Below are 19,146 nucleotides of genomic sequence, written 5' to 3'. Positions count from 1 at the left end.
TCCAAATGTATAAGCTCATAAAATCTGAAAGATACCAATTATTGACTAAGCTACTCAGTACTAACTTTACATTTATGTTTTGCTCTTCATCTTCAAAGTGTTTTAGAAACTATTAACTAATAAAGTAATACTTTCATTTGTCTCTTTTTATACAATCTCTATATATACGTTGTATCTCTTTACGAGGACTGGGGATTTGTTGAGTTTTATTTGCTATTAATTGTTGAGCAAAAGTAAGCAAACAAATGTAACCAAGTAATCCAGGTTCAATTCTGTACATTTACTGAACAGACATACTTCAGTATAATTAACTCTAGTTGATAATTCACTCGTTAATCTTGCTGATTCAGCGAGTTTGTGCTTTTTAACTTTTTATCTATGAACGATCACAGACTAATATTTTATAGTACTTCATTGCTTTTTTTCTTTAAACCACATGGAACTGAGAACATGAATGTCAAAGAAAGAAGTCATTTTTCTCCTTATTGAAATACCCATTAGAAACATAAAACAGTAAAATTTACAAAGCAGACAAGGGAAACAATATAAAAATACTACTAATAAAGTTACGGAGAGTTAGTTATACTATATATTGCTAAAAATGTGTTCTACCATTTGCTATTTAGATGCAAGAAATGTTGCACATCACTGTTCATGTTCACACCTAGCGTGTTTGAAAAATACCATTTTTATAAATGTATCATTATGATCTTAGAACAGAATAGTCTACTAAGACCTAAAGTTTTTGTGATCAGACTGTTAAGCTAGTCTGAAATAAACTTAATAAATGTTCAATCTGTTCACAATCTAACTACTAATATGTTCAAAGAGGGTCTTTCACATTGTTGTAAGTCTATATGAAAATAATTAGTGTGGAAAAACTGGGAAAATATAGGAAATGCAGAAAAATGGGAAATGTTTTTATTAATATAAGTAAAATAGTTTCCCCATTCAATTTTATATTGGTGCCCGACTGACTGCAGAAAGCTAAATCAAATGAGCCCGTAAAGCGGCTTCTACAGTACTGAGCAGGAAAAGTAAAACAATGTCAGATATAATTTAACTTCAGGTATACGCCTTCAAAGCAGCTAAGTGCACTGTGGCTGGGCTATCAATTGAGGGAGCACTTACTTAGCTGGCACCATCCAGACTAGAATGTTTCACTTTCTATCACTGAGATCAAGAGACTGACTTGAACTGGTTTTTGGGATGAACTAGCCTTGGGTGCTGAGAGTGGAAAAAAAATGCTAATAGGAGAATGTACTCAGAGACAAAGGAATAAGGCTATGAGCAGTGTAGGCTAGTTCTCCCAACTAAGAGATGGGAAATAAGCCAGGCCCACTTGAGCTATAGATAGAGATAAAACTTCTGCAAGAGAATATGTATTTAAGGTCTCTTATTTTATATCTACTAATCTAAACACTGTGTACACTTTGGACAAAATAAATCATGTTTTGTTTTGAAGAAGCTGATTCTTTGTCATTGCGATCATATGTTGTCACAGGTTCTAAAGAGAAACTCTTGAGGGATCATAGCTCATTAATTATGGTTGATACCCAAGGGATTGAAACTCAGGTCCTGGTGTGACAGTGGACAAACCGCAGAATTCCACCACAGGAATGGTAAAGACAAAGGCCTGACATCTCTGGTGTGGGACAATAATGCAGCCAGGCCAGTGACAGAAAGAGACTCACCCTATAATTATTTGTTTCTGTTAACATGTTCAAAGTTCTAAGTAAATGTTATTAATTAGACATTTACTAGATCAGTGGTCCCCAACGTTTTGGGGCTGTCGGGCACCTGGTGACGGGGCCGCTCACGCGCTGCGCGTACGGGGGCGGGGCCGCTCACAGGCCACGTGACTGGGGGCGGGGCCAAGCATGTGCCGCACGCCCGAGGTTGGCACCGGCATGTGCTGCTATACTGGGCAGGGGCTGCCCAGGTTCTGCGCGGCCGGGGCCGGTGCAGGCACGCGCGGCGCTCCCGGGGCTGGGGCCGGGGGTCAGGGTCGGCACCGGCACGTGCGGCGCCCCCGGGGGTGGGGCCAGGGCCGGCAAGGGCACGCGCGGCGCACCCGCGGGCGGGGGTCAGGGTCGGCACCGGTACGTGCGGCGCACCCAGGGCCGGGGCTGGCCATGCGCCCGGGGCTGGCATCTGCTGCACGCCCATGGGTGGAGCCAGCCCAGATTGCTCCGCGGGCGCACGTAAAAGGCCCAGCAGGCGTCATGGCGCCCGCGGACACCGGGTTGGGGACCACGGTACTAGATGATCTCTACTGATTTGTAGTTCTTTCAGCATTACATATCACTAGATTATTAAATAAAGTTTAATTTCTTTCATAATTATATTTATACTACAGTTTCTAAATAGAGCTAAGAACTGAGCTATAAATAGATGAGCTATTAGGGATGTAAGCAAGTAGTTGACTAACCAATAAGCCTAGGCTTAAAAGCCAGTTGCTCCCAGTGCCATCTCCGCTGTGCCACCTGCCCTCCCCCCCACGCCGTTGCCTCTTCTACTACATTTTAAATTGTAGAGCCGCAGCAGGATTTGATCCCAGACCTGGCATGAGCTGGACTACATTCCTCTATTGACTCAGAGTAGTCGATAAAAATTCTATCAACTACTCGATTAGTAAATTAACCGCATTTTAACACCCCTATGAGCTATCACTAAAGATAGGCGATCAAATGGAACTCTTCCATTATACAGCTTCCATGTTCATGGCTGCTGATGATTACTGATATATACACCAGAGGAAAAGCTATTTAGATATTAGAGTTTTCCAACTGATAAGTCGTTAAATGGAAGCAATTAATAGGCTCTAAATTCAAAAATTAGAGGAAAAATATTTTTAAAATAAAATGCTTTTCAATATTTGCTTCTCACACATATAATGTAGTAAAACCACCACCTGTTCTCAGATTCCCAAATAAGGGAAAATATGTGCTGCAATATCTAGGCATAAAAGTATATCCAGTAAACCAAATAACAGCCAAGACTAGATTTCCAAAAAACTGTCAAAGTGGGACAATGTCCCACCAATGACAAAAAATGGGGAGAATGGGGAAGAGAGCAATTAAAATGATTGTGCCCTAATTTTTTTTTCTTACCTTAGTTTAGGTGATTCGACCCTCCCATAGCGCTCCTGCCACTTCCCGATGCCTGAACTAGCTTTTCTGGAAGCAGTGCTTGTCTGTGACTGAGAAGAGGCGCTGTTTCTGGTGAGATAAATTTTCTAGGTCTTTCTTTTCTTGTGTCTCTATCTTCTCTGTTCTTTGAGCCCCTCTTCTTTTCCCTATTCCCATCTTCCCCCACCCCACATATCATCTACAGATAAAAGGTAGCAGGAATTATTATATAAGTTAAGAAGCTTAACTAGAAAATTTAACAACAACACTACTGCTAGAGCCTCATACTACATTGGGAATTTTTACCAAGTGACATCAAATTGGGATTGCAGTGCAATCCTACTACATGAAATGATCCATACCTAGCTAAAATTCTCTTATTCTAAGGTATAATAGCATTTAAAATAGTTAAAAAAAAACCTTTGGAAAAACTAATATACTAACTTGAAGTTAAAAAACCCCAACAATCAGAGTAACCTTCCTATGTAACAAGGCACAGGCAAGGGTGATGGTGCTGAGATATGTTCCACTGCTACTGCATTCTACCAAAAATGTTTTAAGGAGAAACATGCAAGTGATCCAAAACTAAGTAGTTTATAGTAATTTATAAAAAAAAAGTTGCTTTCAAAGTCTCATCTGACTAGTTATAAGAAATGGTGTTTCTGGCATGGCAATTTATGATTCAGTGTACCCTTAAACAGTAGACATCAAATACTAAAAAGTCAGCCTTGCCATTGGCAGGACATGCAACACAATGATTTAAGCAGTCTACATATAAACACAGACATACACAATGTATACACCTATTCTAAACATGTACTGCTGGGGAAATATAAATGTTGGCATGATGATTTGTGTTGCCATGCAAGAGAACCAGGTTTCATTTCTAGTCTCTACTCGGAAAGCTATCAAAAGTGGAAGACCTAGAAAGAGAGTAAACTCAACTCTTTTAAGAGGAGTGCACCTTCAATTGCTCAAGAATAACCTTCTCTAATAAATAAAAAAATGTTTACTGACTTTAGTACTAGTTAAAAAAAAATCAGACTATGGTAACTGCAAGCTGAAACTCAAAGATAAGGGATGTGAGGGGAAATGGAAGGAGGCAAAGGAATACCAGGAAAGGTAAGAGGCTTGGCATGATTTTTCCCCCCTATCTGCAGCATGCCACAGAGATTTTCCTTACAAAATAACAAATTAAATCTCAACACACACACACTCAGTGACACACACACACACACACACACACACACCGTGTTTAATAAACTAAAACTGCACACTCATATCAAACACATGCATAGAATATGCCATCCAATGTTTTTCACATATTTAAAGCTGAATGGATATTATTTAAAACCCTAATTTCATAGCAGTTCATTAGTTCTATTTAAAGTATTTAAAATACCAATGCAATAGTAGGCTGTGTTACACAAAGGTGTCATGGAACAACAATGGCACTCTACAGAGTACCAAAGCAATCACACATGAAATACTACGTTCCGTATGGAAATTTCATTACTAAAAGACAAACAAGAGGTAATTCAGGAGAGAAATAACATTTATCAGGGACTGGAAGGATATAAAAATGAGGGAAGTTTAAAAATTATACTGTTTTGTAGTACAAGTAAAGCAAGGGTAGGGAACTGGCCCCGGGTTCGTCTGGATTCAGACCCTGAGGGGGCTCCCCTCTCAGCATTGGGGAGCCTCTGCTGACACTCTAAGCCCTGCTCCACCCCACCCCCCACGGGGCTAGGACATACAAAATCTACTAGTCTGGGCCCCTTTGGGCTCTGGTGTGTATGAGAATGCAGAGAATGTCTTTCTCTCAGGCAGGGACCATGTCACTAAGGGGTTTTTTTGTTTGTTTGTTTTGGGGGGTTTTTTTGGTGTGTTTCTCACTTGTGTGCATCACCCACTGATTTTTCTGAGAGTCAGCAGCCTCCAACCCAAAAGGTTCCTAACCCCTGAAGGAAAGGATGGTGGAGGGGCTTGAAAATAACTTACCAACACCTCAACAGTATGGGCCCCAAGCACAGAGAACTATTTAATTTAGTACAATGGTGTATAATTCTGAGCAAGAGAAAGGGAACATTTCAGCTGAATATCAAACAGGTAATTCTCTAAAGAGAGATTTATTTGCCTGTTAAACACATTTTTCAAATAAGTGATAAAAACTCCTTTCTTTGGGATATTGAAAATTACTCCTGACATTGTACTAAAAATGAATAGAAAAAAACCTTAAACTGGGGAAAAGTGGGAAGGCATAGAAACACATTTCCCCTGCAATCATCTCTAATGTCTACAATATGGTGATAAAATGCCTTCAGGTTTTTTGAGTTGCCAGTAGAATTGCTCTTCAGGACTATTTGATAACTAGAACAAAGAAGAGGCATGAAATCCAAATAGAACCAAATTCATAATCACAAACACAGTAAAGCTCACAGCTGAAGAGAGCAGAACCCAAACTGTACGTATTAAAGCCTGGGAGGTGTGGAGTAATACTACAGTCATGAAGTTATTTCCTGCATTTTTAAGAAAAGTATGCTCACATGTAAACAAAATATAAGAAAGCAAGAGATACTTTACAGCGGATTTGATACCAGGAACCCTGAGTTGTAGTGCCCTGCAAGAACAGAAATGTCTATATGCGGATGTTGATATTCACAGATACACATCATGATCAACAGGGCTCTCTCTACTCCCAAGAGCCACGGTAGCCAATAGCCCTGCATCTGCAGCTCCTCCTGCAGTGTAGCTGCACTGGCCCAACAGGACTGTATGATCCTGGACAGGAGATGCCGTGGCTGGGGAGCGGTGCAGCCATGCTCCAGGAGCAGCAGCAGGTACAGGACACTGGCTCCAGGACACGATAGGGTAATGCTTTTTGAAAGATCCTATACTCTGAGCTTTTGAAAAGGCGCCGTTGTCGAAAAAAATCCAGGAGTACAGGATCTTTCAAAAAGGCGCCCCGTTGTCGGGAAAAAAAAAATAACACATCTAAACTGCGATTTCAGTTTCGAAATGGCATTTGTTCGAAACAGAGCCATGACGCGATTATGCAAAGGAATCATGAGATATTTAAATCCTCGCTTCGTTTGCACTTTCGAAGTGCTTCATTTATATCCCTCTGCTGACAGAGGGGTGTAGTTTAGACGGAGCCTACGTGATTGGGCAACAAAATGGTAAATTAAATTTAATGTTGATAAATATAAAGTAATGCACATTGGAAAAAATAATCTAAACTATGCATACAATATGATGGGGACTAATGTGGCTACAACTACTCAAGAAAGAGGCATCACTGTGGATAGTTCTCTGAAAACATCCACTCAGAATGCAGCGGCAGTCAAAAAAGCAAATAGAATGTCAGGAATCATTTAAAAACGGATAGAGAATAAGACAGAAAATATCTTATTGCCTCTATATAAAAACATGGTATGCCCACATCTTGAATACTGCGTTCAGATGTGGTCGCCTCATCTCAAAAAGATATACTGGTATTGGGAAAGGTTCAGAAAAAGGCAACAAAAATGATTAGGGGTTTGGAATGGGTCCCATATGAAAAGAGATTAAAAAGACTTGGACTTTTTAGCTTAGAAAAGAGGCGACTGGTGAGGGGGGTATGATAAGAGTTCTATAAAAGCATGACTGGTGTGGAAAAAGTCAATAAGGAAAAATTATTTACTTATTCTCACAATATAAGAATTAGGGATCACCAAATGAAACAAATGGAATTTTTTCTTCATTCAGTGCACAGTCAACCTCTGGAACTCCTTGCCAGAGGATGTGGTGAAGGCTAGGACTTTAACTGGGTTAAAACAAGAGCTAGATAGATTCATGGAGGTTAAGTCCATCATGGTTATTAGCCAGGATGGGAAGGAATGGTGTCCCTAGCCTCTATTTTTCTGAAAATGCGTGACAGAAGAGGGACCACATGAGGATTATATGTTGTGTTCCTCCCTCTAGGGCATCTGATATTGGCAACTTTTGGCAGACATGATACTAGGCTAGATGTACCATTGCTCTGACCCAGTATGACTGTTCTTATGTTACAAACTGAAACTAAGAAACATCATGCTTCCTCTCATATTTATAACTAGTAATTTATTTATTTATTTTGGTTCCCATAGAACAGAGGTCGAGGCAACCTTTCAGAAGTGGCATGCCAAGATTTAATTTATTCACTTCTATTTACGGATATGCATACTGGAGGATGGAGAGGATAGGGGTATGCTGGGGCAGGCTAGGTACAATGACCATATTTTCTGAACCAGCTGCAGCTAGGGAGAACGGTTTAATTTAAATTATTAAACAGAATAAGCGTTTTCACTTTATGCTACTTTATCAAACTTCACTTAAAATAAATATTAATTTATGTCCAACACAAAAGGTTTCAATGTTGTCTTTGTTTATGGCAGGGGCAGGGGCCACTGACCCACAGAAAAATCAGTTGGAGACCACACAAGTGAGAAGCAGAAAAAAACCCCAAACAAACAAACAACAACAAAAAAAACCACCTCCAAAAACCCCCAGCTGATGTGGCCCCCAACTGAGACACCTCATTCTTCTGGCTCTCCAGCCCCACGAGATGAGGGGAAGGGACAGGGAGGACTGAGGTTTAGGGCTTCCCATAGGCCAGATGTACTTTTTCTGGGGTTCCAGAATTAGTGAATTTTTGTGGACCTCCTTAGGCTCTGGAGTGGGGACAAAAATGAGGGGTTCAATGTACAGGACAAGGCTGACAGTGGGGTAGGGGTGCTGGATCTGGGCCAGAGGTGGTTAGGAAGGCAGGGTCTGGAAGAGAATTTGGCAGCAGGAGAGGGTTTGGGGCGGGGATACGAGAGAGAGTTTGGGGGCAGGAAGAGGTTGGGGGAGTAATGCAAAAAATGCGCGAGGGTGAGAATGCAGCCAAATAGCTAGTTGGGGAGGGAGGCAAAGAAGTGAGAAGTAAAGGAAAGTGCAGCTTCTGCAAAGTAAAATTGTAACCCCCCTCACATCTTTCCTCTACTCCAGCCTCGCTCCCCTCAGCCCCATGATCTCCCCCGCAGCTTGATCTCCTCCATCGCCCCATTCCCCTCAGTAAAACCCCTGACCCCTCTCATCCTACCCCCTATTACTACACATCCCCGTGTACCTAATGTGCACACCGGAAGGGCAGCAGTGCTGGGGCAAGGAGAAGCTAGAGGGGAGGGGGAAACAGAGTCACTTCCCTGCCTGGCCCAGCCCTCAGCCAGGGCTCGCCCCTCACCCGTAAGCTATGGCTCCAGGACTGGAGCAGGCAGAGTCCAGGGCTGCTTGGGGCTGGTTCCAGCCTGGCCAGGTGCAGCAGGGTGCTGAGGAAGGGGCTCTCTACTGCCACACACCCCCCGCGGGTAGCTGCATAGCACAGCCTGGGCTCTGGCACCCCATGAAGGCGGCAGCAGCGTGTGACCGGCCGTGCAGCTCTGGATCTGCAGAGCAGCTCCAGCCCCAGCCCCTCCCAGAATAAGGAGCAGAGCCTGTAGCGAGGAGAGGGGGTATTAAACCCTTAGCTCCTGGGAGCTGCACGCCCAGGCTAGGCAGAGGCAGCCCCAGGGACGCGGAGCCCCGTGCAGGGTCATGCCTCCTGCTTTGCTTCCTGGGCCACCCCGCCCCCTATGCTCCTGACCCACCCCACCCTTCCAGCAGGAAGCCGGAGCTGGTTCTCCAGCCTGCAGCTGTGCAGTGACCGCAAGGCTCTAGCCACTGCTGGGAGAGACGGGAACCGAGCTCCCACCATGCATGCCACTCAAAACTGGCTCGTGTGCCATAGGCTGCCAACCTCTGCTAGAGCAGATCAAAACCTTTATAAAGAAAAAACTTTTACCACAAATTCTGAAATTATGACTGTCCAACTGACCTGTTTGTCGGGATTCCTGATTTGAACAGGGGGGGAGGAGATGTAAACTCAGCTTTGGTTGATTGCACGGCCATCTCTTTCTCCATATTTCCAGTTCTGCCCTGCTGTACCTTCAAAACAATATTTTCCTCATTAGCTCAGTCTCAGAAGTTTAACAATACTATTACTTGACTTAACAATACACACTGGAAAGACCATATGATTCACAACTTCAGTAATATTAAAACTATTATTCTTGAACAGATAAAATGTGGGATTTTGTTAAAAAGAAGCTGTATTTGCCAGAAACTGTTTTTGACATTTAAAAGGAAGCTAAAGAACTCCACATTTATCAATAATAATCAAAATGCGTAACTTTTTCAAAGCACTTGCCCAACAATAAAAACTGGGTTTAGTGTTCTTGTAAAAGTCTTATTTTATAAAATAACATTTTGTCTTTGAAAATAACTTTGATATTTTAAAACAATTAAGTGAACTAATGAAATGTAAAATCTTCACATCAAAAACACACTACAAAACAAGGTGAAAACATGCTTCATTTAATGAGAGAGTAACTACAGCCCAACTAACTACTTCACGGTTGAAAGTTATTCCAAGAATATTCAATTCATATACTTTCACCATGCAGCTACTAGCATTTACAGTTTAGTAAGAAATACTAGAAATGTAGAAAAGTCTGTACAGTACTGGAAGATTTTGTAGGATTTCTATCTTATTAAATACTTTTGGTGCAAATACCTATAATACCTACTTTTCCCCCATACACTTTTCAGCTGACACCCAATATCCTAAAGATTTTGTTAAGAAAATATCTGAGAACTAGGAAAAAAAACCCCAAAGTAGTAGTGATTCAGAAGTGGAGTGATTCAGTAGTGGAGTATACATGTTAACTAGGGCTGGCAACACACACATATCACCTCCTCAGAGATTATATTTGGAAAAGTAGTAAGAAAAGTGGAATTAGGAGTCAGAAAAAAACCTAAGACTTTTTAAAAATATACTGTATGAGATATCTATTAGCCAATAAGATAGATCAAGAATCAGAATTTTAAATGCAGAATGCAAAATATAATAGAAAGTATTTTTTATTTTTTTAAACAATGCATTACTCAACTTTCCAGTCCTTAACATCTGTAAAACAATTTCCATTTATTTAACAATTTGTATTGAATATCTGCTTAGATACCTGTATCTCAAAATCTTATATGGGAGTTTAACTAAATCATAGTATAATTAATTCCACATAACTCTGATTTTGTAACTTTCTACATGAGAGTGAACTGTTGAGTCTTTCCACAGCCCCAATGCCTTAAAGCAAATGTTCCCAACCACTAGGCCACAGACCTATGGCTGCCAGGCTGTGGTGGATATAGGGGCCAGGACTAGGGTACACCACTCTCAGCGCGGCTGTTGGAAGAGTCGTGTCTTGCCAGGCCTCTCAGCCAACCAGTGCTGGGCAGGGTCTTCTTCCAGCCGCAAAAGAGTGCTTCCCTGTGCTGCAGGAAGGCCGCACACAGCCGCTCCGTGTGGCCCTCCCATTGCACAGGGAAGCGCTCTTCCACTGCTGGTAGGAGACCCCCGTGCCATGCAGCCCTCCTGCCTCATGGGGAAGCACTTTTCTGCAGCCGGAGGAAACCCCACCCCTGCCCGGTGTTGGCTGGCTGACAGACGGGGCAGGACACGCCTCTCCCAACAGCTGTGGTGGGAAGGGAGGCACTGGGCAGTTTACCCCAGCCCCGGCCCCCAAAGCCGCCATGACATGGGCAGCAGCGCAGGGCTAGATGAGCGCGGTGGGGCTAGTGCTCAGGGGCTTTGGAGGCTAAGCTAGCAGTGGGGGCTCTGGGGATGGGGCTAATATTGGGGACTGATATTGGGGAAGGCTCAGGGGGGTTGGGTGCAATAGGGCTCTGGAAACAGGGGACTGGTATTGGGAGGTCTGGTAGTGGGGGACTCTAAAGGGCAGGGGGCTGGCACAGGTGTTTGGGATGGGGAGCAGGTACTGGGGGAGCTCTGAGGGCAAAAGGCTGGCATTGGGAGGGGTTAGGGGCTGGTGCTGGGGGGTAGTGGAGAGGTGGAGGGCTCTAGAGGTTATGGCTGGCACTGAGGGCTCTGGGGACTAGGCTTTTGGCAGACCGGTAACGTTTTGTTTGCATATTTGAATATTCAACATTTGCATAGGGAATATGCAAATGTTCAAATAATTGTTACCAGGCCACCAAAAGTTTGTGAATGGGCTTGCTGGATCCCAGTAACGAACAGGTTGGGAACCACTGCCTTAAAGAGAGCTCCACACAGACACAGTAGTCTAACTGTGCACAAAAAATGCCTTAGATGGTAAGTTTACATTTACATATTTACATACAACACCTCATATGCTTTCAGTGCTTAAATAATTAATCATGATAATAAATCTTGCATTATTTAATCTCACAGGCTATCCAATTTAAAGAAAAATCTTTGTTCAAAGCAAAATTACTTTATGTGACAACAGCTCCACATTCTGTTGCCATGCTCATGCTGGGTTTTAAACAAATACTTTGATTAGAAATGTTCTAATTTAAGCAAACATGCAAAAGATTAGCATAACTGTACCAGTTCTCAGCCAGAATATGTATGTTGCAATAGCTCACTTCAAAAAGTACTATACTTTTTAATGACTTACCTTTTAACCAGTAAAAAAGTGTAATAGCTAGAAAAAGTCAATTAAAACTAATTACAGGTTCAATCTCTCTACACCAGGACACTCTGGTTCAGCAAAATCTGTGGTCAGTTCCAGGAACAGAGTATCCCAGTGGAGGGCTGGCAGCTGGGAGTCCTGCAGCAAGCTGGAGTCCAGTAGCAGGGCTGCCCTATGGCAGTGAAACCAGGAGGCAGCAGGGCTACCCAGCAGCGAGGTATGGAGGGGGGCTGCTGCCTGACAGCAAAGCCAGAAGCCCAGTAGCTGCCCAGAGGTGCAGCTGCCCAGTTGGGACTAGGAGGCAGTGGGACTGTCTGGCAGTGGGACCAGGAGCCCAGGAGTTAGGCTGCCACACTGTGGCACAACCAAGAGCCTGGCAGCCACGATGCTGCCTGGCACAGGTGCCCAGCAGGACCTGAGTTGCACTTTTGTATTTTAGACCACTGGTATCTAATCTTTTTGTGCCCAGGATCACTTTTTTGAATTTAAGGGAAACCCAGGATCTCCCCCATCCTTTCCGCAAGGCCTCACCCCTTCCTCAAAACCCCATCCCACTCTCTCCTCTGCTTGCTCTCCTCCACCCTCATTCCCTTTGATTGGGCTGAGGCAAGGGATTGGAGTTCAGGATGGTATGCAGGTTCTGTCTGGAGCATTCAGTGAAACTGGGGGTGAGCATACAAGCTCTGGGAGGGAATTTGGGTGCAGAAGGGATTCTGGGCTGGGCACAGTATTGGGGTGCAGCAGGAGGTGGTACAGGGTGCTGGTTCTAAGAGAGGGCAGGGATTTGGGGTACTTGCACTTGAGAAGAGGGTCTGGTCTGGGGCAGAGGTACAGGATGAAGGAGGGAGTATGAGGTGCTGGCTCTGGGAGGGGCAGTTCCTATTCCCAGCCATTAGGCATCATCAGTAGAAACAACAAATCAAAATATGATATAATTTTTTTAAAGTTACCATATGGTTAATTACTCCAGTCAGGACAGGTTAGACATTTTAGAACTCACTACTCAAAGAATTAAATTTAATGTAAGAGAAGTAAAAATTAAAATGAAATGCATACATATGTCAACAACCTTAAAATAACATATTCTGAAAGAATGAAATTGCAGAGAATATATAGGTATAGTCGATTAACTGCTTAATTGATAAGCAAAAGCATATAGGTTAATGCTATAGACTACACGCATTTTCCCCCCTCTCCCCTGCAAGTTAATTTTTTTGCAGGCTGGCCAGCAGCTTGGCTCAGTTCTGGCTTGTGCTGGGTCTAGGACCTACCCCCACTATAGCTCTGCATTTGAAGTGTATTAGGAACCGGGGCAGCCAGTCTGTGTGAGGAGCTGGTTTTTAAGCTGGCTTCCCTCGCATACCAGCTCCTGCCTGGCACCCCATACTGCTGCCTCTCATACAGAGGCAGCAGCACAGAGTTGCTGGAGGCTCCTTTAGAGTGGGGCCGGAGCACACTGCCTGCCAGACCCACCCCCAGGGACTATAGAATAGTCAAGTAACCGATAAGAATTCATGAGGTTAATCGACTATTCAATTAACTGATATTTAACATCCCTAGTGCAATGCAAGAAGTACAATACAAGTATGTGTTGGGAGGTGAACGTGACAGAGACTGTGTGTAACTCAAACAGTGAGAGTGTGAGAGAGAGAGAGAGAGAGAGAGAGAGAGAGAGAGAGAAAGTGTGTCTATTCACGCACGATAGACTGAGAGAGCTGGCTGCTGAAGAAATTGCAGAAATTTTCGAGGGCACTCTGTCTGCATTTCTTAGAGGATCTCATACACTTCGGAAGTGCACTGAAGCAGTCAGGCTGTCCTCCCTCTTATGGAGATGAGTTACAGGGGCAGGGAGAAACCCCAACATCAGTGCTCCCTCCCTGTTGTGCACAGCCACCTGCCCAGGAGCAGCTGCAAGAGGGAGAAGTATGGATTGAATAAATGGACTGTAAGGTGGACAGAAAGCTGGCTAGATCTTGGGGCTCAATGAACAGTGATCAATGGCTTGATGTCTGGGTGGCAACTGGCATTAAGTGGACTACCCCAAGGGTCAGCTCTGCAGCCATTTTTGTTCAACATCTTTATTAATGAATGACCCGGACGAGGTGATGGATTGTATCCTCAGCAAGCTTGCAGATGACATTAAGATAGGGGAAGAGGAGGGACCTCCGTTGGAAGGTAGGGACAGGGTCCAGAGTGACCTAGACAAACTGGAGGATTGAGCCAAAAAAAAATCTGACGAGGTTCAACAAGGACAAGTGCAGAGTCCTGCACTTGGGACAGGAAGAATCCCAAGCATTGCTAAAGGCTGGGAACTGACTGGTTAGAAGCAGTTTGACAGAAAAGGACCTGGGGATTACAGTGAATGAGAAGCTGGATATGAGTCAACAGCGTGTCATTGTAGCTAAAAAGGCTAACAGAATATTGGGGTGCATTAGTAAGAGCATTGCCAGCACATCTAGGAAAGTGATTATTGCCCTTTATTCAGCCCTGGTGAAGCCACATCTGGAGTACTGCATCAAACTCTGGGGCTCCCATTACAGAAAGGTGTTGGACACCATAGTTTCCTTTAAAGTACACACTTGTGGGGATGTGCACCAAGAATTTGCCACCCACCCACCTCAGCTGTTCCAGGGAGACGCTGCGTGGCGGGTGGCTGCCCCGCCCCAGGAGCAGCTGTGGAGCCACCATGCAGCCACCATGCAGACATGGCATTAGCTTCAGCCCTTCCCCAGGGCTGGAGCTGCGGCCAGGGTAGTCCGTGGGCTGGAGCTGCTGGAGATGGAACCTGGGCCTTGGTACTAAAACTAGCACCGCAGCAACAACTCCAGTCCCAGGACATGGGGTAGCTGCCTGTCATGTGGCCACGCCTCCATATGCTGGGACTGGAGCAAGGGCCCTGGTGCTATTTTAAGTACCATGGTCCTTGCCCCAGCCACGATATGGCCCCAGATGCTCCCGGGGCAGGATGGAGGAGACACAAATGCCAGGGGTCCAAGAGGAGACAATGAGGGAAAAGGACAGAAGGGGAGAAGAGGATGGGAAGGTGTCTGTGGGGGTGGAAGTAGGGAGGGGACAGGGTGATGCTGGAAGAAAACAGGGGAGGGAAAATGGGGGCAAGAGGAAGTAAGAGGAGCGGTGTCGTGAAGCGGGTGCCAGGAAAAGGAGGTTGAAAGAAGGAGTGTGAATGAAGAAGGCAGGGGATGGAGCAAGTCACATGTGAGGTTGCAGAGAGGTGTGAGGAGAACTAAGCAGAGGATGGGTACCAGGAAGGAAGAAAGGAAGGGAGGGGGGCAGGTGTTGGGAGGGCAGAAGTAGTGAAGGAAGGGGGAGGCACCAAGAGGGTACAGGAGGCAAGGGAAAATGCAGATGCCAGGGGTATTGCGAGGGTGAAGCAGAAGGGCAGACATGAGGAGGGGAGGGACGGGCACCAGAGGGCAGAGGAGGCAGGGCAGGAGAGTAGAGGGAGGCGTTAGCAGACAAGGTAGGGAGCGGCTCAGAGGAGTGAGAAGGGCAGAAGCATGGGTATCAGTTGAAAGGCCAGCTGGGAGAAGGCAAGCCCCAGCCCTGCCCCTTCTGCCTGAAGCCACGCCCACTCCCAGCCCTATCCTTCTGGTCCACATGGAGAGCCGGGGCTACCATGCTGCGGCCCCGGCATGGCCCTCCCTGGCGGCTGGAGAAAGCTGGACTGTTGCGTAGTGGCTCTATCCTTCCTCGGTATCCGGGGAAAGCCGGGCGGCTCTATTCCTTCCCAGGCGGCCAGGGAAAGTTGGGCTGCTGCACAGCAGCCCTATCCCTCCCTCATGGCTAGGGAAAGCTGGGATGCCGTGCAGTGGCTCTATCCTTCCCCTGCAGCCAGGCAGAACCGGGCTGCCAGGCCGAGGCTCATTCCTCCCTGGCGGCCAGGCTGCTGAGCTGAGCTGCCTTCCGCAGTAGCCTGATGGAGCCGGGCTGCTGCGCCTCCGCCCCAATCTTTTCAGCAGTCGGGCGTGCAGGAAGTTTTGGGAAGGCTGTGCCTTCCCTTGCCTACATTACCCATGGGCAGAAACCCGGACAACAGAGGATGGGGAGGGGTGGGGGCAGCAGCAGGGCAGCAGCAGGCACCAGAGCAGTAGGTGGGGTGAGGGGAAAAGGGAAAGGTTTATAAGGTATTTATAAAGATATCTGTTATTAACTTGGCTGCCATGGTGGCACATATCTGAACAAGCACACATGACCTCAATATTGGTGCACAAGACAAGAATCACTCCGCTCACGGATGGAAAAATCGTAAGAGCAAACACTGTTGGGCGCATTGGAAAAAGTCCAGCGGAGAGTAACAAAAATGTTTAGGGGATTGGAGCATATGACGTATGAGGTGAGGCTGAGGGATTTGGGCTCATTTAGTCTACATAAGAAGAAAGTGAGGGGGGATTTGATAGCAGCCTTGAACTACCTGAAGTGGGATTCCAAAGAGGATGGAAAGGCTGTTCTCGGTGGTGACAGGTAACAGTACGAAGAGTAATGGTCTCAAGTTACAGTAGGAGAGGTCTAGATTGGATATTAGGAAAAACTATTTCACTAGGAGGGTAGTGAAGCACTGGAATGGGTTACCTAGGGAGGTGATGAAATCTCCATCCCTAGAGGTTTTTTTAAGTCCCAGCTTGACAAAGTCCTGGCTGGGATGATTTAGCTCAGGTTGGCCTGCTTTTAGCAAGGGGCTGGACTCTATGACCTCCTGAGGTCTCTTCCAACTGTATGATTCTAAGAACATGGGGGAAAGGCACCTGAACACAGGTGCTGGCTGTGGAGCTCTGCATATCAGCAAGCCTGACTTCCTGCCAGAGACTGACATCGACTGGGAGAGTCTTCAGGATTGACCAGTCAATTACAATGGGTTGGGAACCACTGTTTTAGAGCTTTCTCTGGCTTATCATTTGAAAAGTATTTCAGTAACTAAAACCATACATTTACAAAATTATATTTTGTCACATTCTAATTGTAATCATAGCTCAAATATGATTCATGGAGTAGTTATGACCAATTTATATTCAAATAAAAGCTATTTTTCTTAAGTAATTCATTCATGGTTTCATTATGGGTAAATTAACAAGATTAATATTAAATGACAGAACTTGTTCTAACACAGACAGAAGTTATATTCTTCAATGAAAATGTGTCTTTCTTCAGACATCTATAGAAAACAGGTACATATCCTAGAAATAAATACTCTCACTATTCCCAGAAAGGGCACATAAACTGCAAGACACATATGCAAACAACCTATAATATTCAGACAATTAAATACTTACCTAAATAGTGACAGATCACTAGCTCTTGCCCCCAGACTGTCTTCCCATTACAGCTTCAAACCTCAATCCCCAGACTCAGGTGAGACATTCTCCAAGTCAGATCACTAACACTTAACACTTTATTAGAGCAAGTAGAAGGTCCAGAAGAGAGTTTGACCTTGTAATGGTTAGCTGCAATGGCAGACCACACTCCTTGCATTTCCTGAACTCTACTATGACGAACATTGAGGAAAGAAAAGCTACAGAAGCTACTGTAAAGGATGCCTTCACTGAAACAGAGAAGAAAACTAGTGGACAGCAATGTAAGCATGAGGATAAAATGGCACCAAAAAAACCAAAACTGGCTCTAATTGCTGTTTCTGCATTATGGATTAGAGGAACAGCAATCGTGTTATGAACTGGTTTTATGAAGTTCAAGAATGAAATACCATAAATTATAACTGAACAAACAAAATAAAATGACTTCAATATTGCAACTGAATTTACAGGCTTATATTAAAAGCAGTTTTAACAACTTAAAAGATTAAAGAGTAACGTTTAGAAAAGAGAAAATTGCTATCAATACTTTAGTCTACTGAAGATAAAAAAAAGGTAGCTAGGTTGTTTTTCTGTTCAAGTATTGCTATTTTCTTATGGCACTTTGTCCTCATGTAGACAAATATCAGATTTGTAAAGCAGAGTACCTGTAAACGCACATTAGACAACAGAAGAACTTAAAAGAAAAGACATCTTCATATCTCAGACTCATCAGAGATGAAGGGTACAAAAAGTCAAGTAACCACAAAGCTGTGGAGTAAAATATCATGCTATAATCTGCAAAGCCTCTCCAGCAATTCTTTAACCTGAACAAACAAATGCACTATAAACTAAAAAAAAATAAAAAAAATAAAACCACCACATAAAGCAAGTATAGTTTCACTCAGCAGTTGTTAGTGCACTAGGCCATTAACTCACATGCTTGCAGCAGTGATGTCAAAAAATATTTTTTTAATTCAGCAAGTATGTGAGATACACAGAAAGTCACTGATGTAAGATGAGAGCTAGGAAAAATAGCTATGTCCACTTCAATCTTGCCTCTATCACTTCGGAGTGATATGGGAAGCAATACTCAACAAAAATGAGAGCAACCAAGGAAAGTTTACTAAAATTCACCTTAAAAAGATTGTATCTGCCATCTTGAATCTCTGCACCTGGTGTAACTTCCATAGAATTGTCTTCGGCCTAAGTTAAATAACACATTGCCCATTAAGATACCACACAACTTTGAATCAATGGGCTACAACGTGACTAACACACAGTTACAACCTAGCGGTGCCACTATCCGCACAAATAGTCAATGAAACAATGGAGAAGATTCTGGGAGACAAGAAGGGAAAGGTAAGGTATGAACATACTAACAATGATATTATACCAGACAGAAGAGATTTCTAACACAAAAACAAACACAGCACTATATCAATTTTATGTGGGGGGGAAAAAAGTGTTTACATATTATGGAATATCACAAAAACGTTATTATTACCGTAATTTTATTTGTAGTTGAGGTAACTGGTAACATTTCAAGTCCCATTCGTATCCTCTTTTGTTTTTCACAGTAAGCTTTCCAGGTATCTTCATTAAACCCATAATTGAAATAATCTGAAAGATCAGCACCTTCAAACAGAAAAGCAAAATCTCTTAAGAATTAAGAATTATAACTAAACTTTCCTTTTCTACTTCTGCTTTGTTTATAGCAACAGAAAGCATCAGAAATCAGGGAAAAATCTTGATGTTAAGAATTACAACTATCTGACAACGAATAATATGCAACGTTCTATGGTTCAATGTATTTGATGTCTATTCAGGACATGCTATATATACACATTTAAATTGTGCTGAGATCAGTTTTGAAATAATCAAAGCAATATGCTTCTTACATCTTTATAAAGACATTGTTTCCTTCTTCAATGCAATTTACAAAACACTAATGAGAAGTTCAAAGTAGGGTTGTTAAATTTAGTTTAATCAATTAGTTGACGGATTTTCCATCAACTAGTCGATAAGTGGGGTAGCCCCAGGAGCTAACCCCGCTGCGGCTCTGCCTTTTAAACGTATTAAGAGACGGCAGCTTTTGCTTATTGGATAGTTGACTAGTCGCTTACATCCCTAGTTGAGAGAGATAAAAAGAATGCAAAA

At 43.8% G+C, this 19,146-nt stretch overlaps 1 protein-coding gene across 15 annotated transcripts in view; it reads right to left on the bottom strand.

The window, feature by feature from the left end:
* Positions 1 to 19,146, bottom strand: part of FIP1L1 (factor interacting with PAPOLA and CPSF1) — a 101,842-nt gene that overhangs the window by 65,224 nt on the left and 17,472 nt on the right. For 6 of the 15 annotated variants that reach the window (XM_075930419.2, XM_075930424.2, XM_075930418.2 and 3 more), the window contains exons 7-10: positions 18,494 to 18,624; positions 18,124 to 18,192; positions 9,007 to 9,116; positions 3,114 to 3,221 (exon numbers count right to left, since the gene is read on the bottom strand). In XM_075930419.2, the coding sequence (XP_075786534.1) occupies positions 3,114 to 3,221; positions 9,007 to 9,116; positions 18,124 to 18,192; positions 18,494 to 18,624 (418 nt within the window). The remainder of the gene's footprint in view (positions 1 to 3,113; positions 3,222 to 9,006; positions 9,117 to 18,123; positions 18,193 to 18,493; positions 18,625 to 19,146) is intronic. The other 9 variants (XM_075930421.2, XM_075930426.2, XM_075930425.2 and 6 more) reach the window with 3 other exon arrangements.

Source organism: Pelodiscus sinensis, chromosome 4 (genome assembly GCF_052426305.1).
Source record: "Pelodiscus sinensis isolate ZL-2025 chromosome 4, ASM5242630v1, whole genome shotgun sequence".
Classification (NCBI taxonomy): Eukaryota; Metazoa; Chordata; order Testudines; family Trionychidae; genus Pelodiscus; species Pelodiscus sinensis.
Note: the sequence above shows the minus strand (reverse complement) of the source record. Positions and strands in the feature narration are given on the sequence as shown.